At 36.4% G+C, this 7,730-nt stretch overlaps 1 protein-coding gene across 1 annotated transcript; it reads right to left on the bottom strand.

Moving 5' to 3' along the window:
• Positions 1 to 419: 419 nt before the first annotated feature.
• LOC121955707 (ankyrin repeat domain-containing protein 9) lies at positions 420 to 3,476 on the bottom strand. Its single transcript, XM_042503765.2, has one exon. The coding sequence runs from the start codon at positions 3,077 to 3,079 to the stop codon at positions 2,201 to 2,203; it is 879 nt and encodes a 292-aa protein (XP_042359699.1). The 5' UTR covers positions 3,080 to 3,476; the 3' UTR covers positions 420 to 2,200.
• Between the last annotated feature and the right edge of the window lie 4,254 nt (positions 3,477 to 7,730).

Below are 7,730 nucleotides of genomic sequence, written 5' to 3' on the forward strand. Positions count from 1 at the left end.
GAGGTAATTTCCTTGGTTTTTTTTTCTTGATTTCTTGCTATTTTTTAGGTTATTTTTTGTAACTTTTTAGTAATTTCTTGTCAAGTTGGCCATTGCTTTACTCCTGTTTTTGGAAGAAACTAAGGCATCTCTGCTTTGGTTTCAAAAGCTTAATCCCATTTACTTGGGTTAAATGAAGCAGTTCTTTAAGGAATTCCCCTGGGGATTAAAAAAACAACAAAAAAAGCCCAGATATTAACCTTAATACAACTAATAACTGATAACAGCAGAAACACATCTCCATTTCTGCTGTAGTTAGTAATATAGCTCTGTTCGAGATGCTTTCAAGAAGTTTTTCTTTGCTTGGCTGTTTGATGTGATGAAGCAAATATCAATGAATGTGTTCAACTGCATTAGTGGAGTCAAGAAAGGCACAATAATTTTATCACCTGGATTCCTATTTATTTAAAATAATCAGTCATCCCAAGTGTTTCAAGTCACCTGATTATTCTCAAATGATCTATATGATCACATCCTTCATCATTACTAATAAATAAAAAGCCAAATAAATTAAAAATCACCAGAAACACAGTTGATGTAGACTGTCATAAATGTTGGTCTACTCCTCTATGATACAGTGGCTTAAATAGCAGTAGTATTACATTGTCAAATCTGGCAAGTTGATTTTACTTAAAAAATTCTAGGAAACCCATTGCCTCAAAAAATGTACATATACATATTAATATGTCTTTACTTTATATGCAATTGTTAAGCTTACTTAAAATTTCCTTCACATTAACTTAATACTGTGAAGTTGCTGAAACTTAAAAATGAAAGTTTCATTAAATCAATCTTTTTTAAGTTTTAGCAACTTGAGTATACTAAGTTTACTGTGCTTTATATCTGCATACTGCTGGTTAAAAACTAGTCAGTCATATTTGTATATTCTTGATCTCAGAACTTCATCACATGTCGATATCAAGTGAAGTCAGACTAACTTGGTTTACTGAATTTGCTATCACTTAAAAAAACAAGGAAGTTTCACTTATGTTTTTGAGTTGCACAAACTGAACATATGTATATATGTATATATATATATATATATATATATATATATATATAAAATATATATAGTGTTATTCTTTTTTTTTGTACTTTTCACCGTGGGCATGGAGAGAATACTATTTTAGTTCCCTGTGTGTCTAACACATGGCAGAATTGAAAATAAAGTTGACTTTGACTTGACTTTTTAGTTAAGATTTATATATTTGCTTTTTTAAGAAGGAGGATTAGGGCCATGTTTGAAAAAAAATATTTTGAGAATTAAGTCATAATATTACAAGAATAAAATTGTACTTTTTAAAAATCAAGACGCAATATTATGAGAAAAAAAAGTTAGAATATTTTGAGAATACAGTTGTATTTTTATGAGAGATAAAGTATTACACTATGGAAATAAACATATTACCAGCAAACGATAAAACCTTAGTCATTGTCCTTGGTTGCCAAGGAGGCTGCTTGGGCCTGTTTTATAGTTTGCTGGCAATATTTTTATTTCCATATTATAATATCCCCTTTCTCGTAAAATTTGTTCTCATAATTTCGCAACTTTATTGTCATAAAATTACTTTTTTTTTGTAAAATCACCACATTATTCTTGACTTTATTCTTGTATTATTACGAGTTTATTCTAATAAAATTAAGAGTTTTTTTTTCTCGTAAAACAACTTTATTCTGGTAATATTATGTTTTTTTTTCTCATATTATGACATTATTCTCAAAGTCTCAAAAAAGTTTTTTTTTTCCCCAAATGTGGCCCTAAAACTCTGCTGTTCTTTTTTCAAGGCAATCGGTTCCCAAGATTATTTTAAATATGATCAACTTGTCAGATTTTACAGTGCAGTAGGTAACACTTTAGAATGAGCTTAGACAAGTAAACTGCTTGTTAATGCCTGTATTAGTGTTAAAAAAATTAAGAATATGGCTATTTATTCCCTGGTTTTGCTGCCTCTACAGTCCAATCACCCTTCCAGTAATTTCAATCAGTGGTACATCTGTAGATAAGATTCATTCATTTGCTCCCTGATTCATTTGATCCCTATTTGTGAAGCCCTATAATGAAGTGTTACCGCTTTAAACACACACACACACACACACACACACCCACCCACACCCATCATGCAAAAAGAGAATATGGAGCATGCATCCTGTCATAGTGATGCTACACCACTTTCTGCCTGTCCCGGGGGGTCACAGGCAGGCCTGGTGGTTTCAGGGAGGAGGGGATGGGCAGCTCGTGCAGGCTGTCCGGGAAAGTCGCAGGGCTCAGCTGCTTGAGAATAGTCTGCATGGCGGAGAGGACCAGCGGGGCAGGGCTGCCTCCAGCCAGGTACATGAACGTGTCCTCTCCCAGCAGCTCGCGCCACAGCTCCGGCTCTCTCTTTAAAGCGGCTTTCGTTTTAAAGTGAACCTTTGGCATAAATAGGAGCAGGTTGTCTAAACACTGCCTCCTCCCGCCGCTGTTCGCCTCCTTGGAGTCCCTGAGTTTCTCCAGAATCACGTCCAGCGGAGTCAAGCCGTTGTGGTCCAGCGCGTGCGGGGAGGCTCCGCTCCCCAGCAGCATGAGCACCGCCTCGGGCCGCAGCAGCTCGCAGGCCAGGTGGAGAGGTGTCCTGCCGTCCTCCGTGTGGAAACAGCCGGCTCGCTCCGATGGCGCGCTGGGTGTCCGGTGAGTCTCCTGTAAGATGAGGCCAAGAATGTAGCGCCGGTCGTAGCGGACAGCCATAGCGAGGTGCGGGGCGGAGGACGGGCAGCAGCAGAAGCGCTCCCCCGGCTTTGCTAGCGCTTCGTCGGTGAAGCGGTTGAGCAGATACTGCGCGTACGCCTGGTGATCGTGAACTATCGCGTACAGCAACGCCTCCGACGGAGTGTAAATCCTCAGGCTGGAGTCCTCCTCCTGGTAAAAAGTCTCCATGGTCCGAACGTCCTCCAGCATCCAGACCGGCTTCAGGTCCCGGACAGCCCGGTAGAAGAGCAGCGAGAAGGACATGCGCTGCTTCTCGAGGCTCTGAGCCGCCGAGCTTACGGTTAGAGAGGCCATGGCGAGGGGCGGCCCGAGTAAACTTCAGTCCGCAGCGGGTTACACAGTGTCTTTCATCGATTTGGAGACATTTTTACAACAGCTGAGGAGTTGCACGAACACAACACAGACACTCAATGTTGTCAGAGAAAGCAAAGAGCAGAGACAGCCCCGCAGTTTTGTGTTTCCAGCCTTTAACAGAGCGACAGACTCACATTCCTGCGTCCTCCTGACAGCTGCGGGACTCTCTGCAGCACTGCGGGTGCGCATGCGCATAACACAATCACGTCAAACCGGTCTTTGAAACTTTATTGACACAACGTTCAAGTATTACCAGATGATAGTATTTATAAATAATACTAATAATTTACGCGCTTTTCATTTATTTATTTATGTTTGGATGGGGGAGATCATTTTAGCTGTGTTCATGCATATGGCATGCATTTTGGAAGGATTGTGTATTTTTGTTTAATCTTGGAATTCCCAGCTCAGTTACTACAATAAAATACACCGTGTTAACAAAATTATAACATTCATACTGTTAAGTGCAAGAAATGTTGTCAAAATCAAGTGTTTCCTTGACTGTAGCAAGAAACAGGATTTATTTCTGAAAAAGAAACTTAATTTGAGTTTCAGCTTAGAAACAAGGTTATCAATGTGAGGTTTGAATGACAAAGTTTGGTCAATAGTAATACCTAGATACTTATAGGTGTTAACCCTTTCAATTTTTCCTTGGGCAATTAGGATCTTAGGAAGAAGAGATTGGAGCTTTTTTCCCTTTTGAAAAGAGCATAACTTAACTATATTTTTCTGCATTTGAAAATGAATTTAAAAAATCATATCTATGAGCATATTTTGTGCTCAGAGTGACACCAGTGTAATATTAAAGTGGACCCCACTTTAATATTACACACCTTTATTAAAGGTAGTCTTGTGCATTTTACTACTCGCACATGTATCTTTTCTTTCAAGAGAAAACAATGGAGCGCTACCTGTATGTGAAAAGCATGTTTTAGTGGATTGTTTTCATGTCACCTCTTTGATTTACAAAAGTTCTTTTCAAAACTTTTTTTTTCAAAAAGATGTTACACATACAAAATTAGATACATTATAAAATTGTTTAAATTCCATTTTCTCAGCTAATGAAAAGAATGTCATGCATTTGGTTATTGTTTTAGCAAAGTATTATATACAAAAAATAATTTTGTAAACTACCCTGAGGACTGTGCTTTACTGAGGAGGTGTCTATGGTGTGACTTTATAATTTTTTTCTTGACCCTTCCCAAAGTTACAGATATTTTTCTTTGAGCCTCCCTGAGTTACAGGGCAAAATGCATTCCCTCCACTATATTATATTCAGGCCAAATGTACGCAGTATTGGAGCCAATGCAGTAAGCGAACCAGTATGGGTGTTAGATTTATCAAACAGCTATAATTTTTAATACAAATGCTTGTTAAAGATGATGTGTTTAAGGTCCTTTGAAAATTCCAACTTTGATAAATGGTGTAATAATGGTGTTCAAACGTACCAGCGGGGTTTGGGGTTCAGGGGGTATTTAAAATAAATAAATACAATTTACAACAAGTTGTATGACCTTTCCGTAAGACAACTAAAAAAAGCTAAAAAAAAAAAAAAATGTCCCTCACGAGTGCTTAAAAAATTATTTGACATGCCTCCTTCTAAAATACTTGTACTTTCAGACACTCTGGTCCTTGAAATTCTTCAAATTAAACCAAATTGGCATGGGAAACTGCAATAAAATACAAAGTGTAAAAAAAACTAGTTACGCAGTAAAGAATAGAATATTTTCTTGCACATCTTCATACCATCCCGTCATATAAGAAGTTTGTCTAAATCTCTGTTTCCCTTTCTCTTAATATTATATATTTTAACATACTATAGGCCTACTAAATAGCGATAGTGATAGCAATACATTATAATATAGTATGACATAATAATAATGCAATTGTTTTGTCAAAAAATACTTATTTACTTAATAACTTTACAAGGGCAGTTTTTATTCTTTCTTTTCTTTTTTTTCCTTTTTTTCAAACTTGTAATTGATTTTCATATTGTTGTGTTTGCTACTTTTACTTAATTTATTTGTCATCCCCTACTTCTTTTCTTATAGAGATTCTAAAAGTTATTGGTAAAGTAGTTCCAAATCCTCTATTCTCATTATTATATATGAAGATGGCAATATTCTTTTGGAGGGACAATTTTTCTTCTTTTATTATTATGTGTACGTACACAATATTTAGAGCGTAGCCTCCTGCTTCAGTCTGCTCCTCACAGCACAGTGTGCATGAAGCATTATGGTGGTGTAGTTATCATCTTTAATCACACTGGGGCAGCAGTGATCTACCAAATGTGGAGTCTAACTGTGTTCTTGTCTATGTGTCTTCCAAACCAGAGGAAACACGCCACTTTTACACATCACAAAATATCTGCATGCCCTTTGAGTTACTTGCGACACAGGACGGTGAAGACAGAATAATGCAAGGAATCAGTTACAGAGAAAGACTGCAAACTATGTTAAACTGTAACAAAGATTAAACACTAAGATGTAAATCCCAGGCTCTAATGACAGCTCTGGAGCATTTTAATTTTCACCAGAGCCTGGAAAGTGTTATTTATATACCAAATATCATACCCAGTGTCCCATAACAAAAACAGTTATTGAACCAAACTCCTACGAGACAAACTCCTGCCACATCTTAGAAAATACAGATAATTGAAACAGAATTTGGAGTGGCAATGTGGACAAAATAAAACATCAAATAAAGGTGATAAAAAGTCAATCATAAGTTTGTGTCAAATGTTGATATAATGACCCCCATTTTTTTTCACATTCTCTGCCAAGAAAATAACCTGATTTAGAAAAAAAAGACAAAATAAGCAGAAAATAAGGCAAACAAGACTGGTTAAGTGCTTACAAATATGAAAATAATGTAATATAATTTTAAATATGTAATTGTGATTTTTTTCCCATTAGCTTTACAAAAAAATCCTAAATCTACTAATTTCTTGCAATATGTGGGACATTTCTCATCAAGTTGCTCGTTGCCTTTTTCCCCACATTTCTGAAAGAAATCGCACCAATGTGCTCAGGGTTCAAAGGTTTAAACACTTGTGAAAGGCAAAACATATGTCACTCCAGGTTTCAAGGTTCATTCAAATTTTCAATGACCAGTAATTACACACAATATAAAAACAATACAATTGTAACTGCATTATTTTGGTAGCTTTTTGTTGCGTAGTCTGATCACATGTAACCTGTATCAATGCAGCCCTGCTGAGTCACAGCTCTCCACACGCAGGACATCTGCTGTATTGTATGCAGCTCTGGGTAGTGGATTTATTTGTTTCCCCCCTGGATCTCACACTGAAGCAGAACATGGCTGTGCATATTTCATATTCCAGTGTGACTGATCGAATTGCCACGACTAATAATCTGCTCTAATCAAAGATTTCTTTGATTAGAGCTGCAGCCTCTAATCACCTCTGGCTAAGCCTTTGATTGAATTTGCATTTGGTGGGTGGTCAGCAATGCGTTTCAGCTGTGACCACGTCCCTTTTATCCTCCATAATTACACTCCTCTATTCCGACCAATTGAAATAAATGTCAGTATGAGCTCGCTCAACAAGCACTTGGGCACACTTTGAAAAATAATGTGAGCACTGCAGATCTGTATGGGGCCCCTGATTTCTATGCAAAGCGGTCGTTTAATTCTCCCACCAATTAATGTCGCGTCTGGTGGCCTGTGATCATCAGCGTGTGTTTGTGGATGTGGGAGCAGAGTCTGTGACGCTGCAAGCACCATGTGAGTCTGTTTACCAGGGTTGGACTTCTATATCAGCCTGCAAATATTACAGCATGATATTTGTCTTTTAGAGCAAACACTCACCAAATAAACTTTGGATGTACCCGCCAAAAAACAGATATATTAAAAATGCATTCCACTGCTGTTGACAGAAGTCCTTGTGCTGCCTGGGAGACTAAAGTCAGAGACAAAGTCTCCTGTCCTTGAAGGATCTAGTGTTAGCTCCTCCAAAGAAATGCATTCTTGTTTTTTCAAACAGCCAACATCAGTGTCTTTTAACCATTACCACCAGGGCTGGTCAGTATAAAGATATTATATCTTATTGAGATATGAGACTATATATAGTCTTTGCTAATGGATATTGTTATATCCTAATATGGAAAAAAATGTTTTTTCTATTGATTTTGAAATTTGCATTACAAAAAATATAAATAAATAATAAATATACTTCTCTCAACTTATCAAACAGTGCTACTTGTTTTAATACTTGCTTTTACCCATTTAGTCATTATATCTACATTACTAATGACTATTGATTGAAATTGGTAGAAAATCACCTGAAATCAGCAACACACACAAAAAAAGGAAATGACCGCCAAAACAAAAAAAACCCAGCAAAAACAAATAAAAAATGAAAATATTCTGCAACTGAACTTTAGATACAAAATTCATGAATTTATTCATCTTTATATATGTATATGTATATGTATATATATATATATATATATATATATATATATATATATATATATATATATATATCACCCTAGTTATTTAATAATTCTCTCTCTTTCTCTTTTTTAACGGCTTATTTTCAGGTAATTTTTACGTCACCTTTCACTGATTT

Source organism: Plectropomus leopardus, chromosome 16, assembly GCF_026936395.1.
Source record: "Plectropomus leopardus strain MGB_pleo_1.0 chromosome 16, ASM2693639v1, whole genome shotgun sequence".
NCBI classification, from domain to species: Eukaryota; Metazoa; Chordata; class Actinopteri; order Perciformes; family Serranidae; genus Plectropomus; species Plectropomus leopardus.

What these genes read in the sequence shown, in the direction of transcription:
- LOC121955707 (XM_042503765.2), bottom strand. Translation starts at nt 3,079, where the DNA reads ATGGCCTCTCTAACCGTAAGCTCGGCGGCTCAGAGCCTCGAGAAGCAG.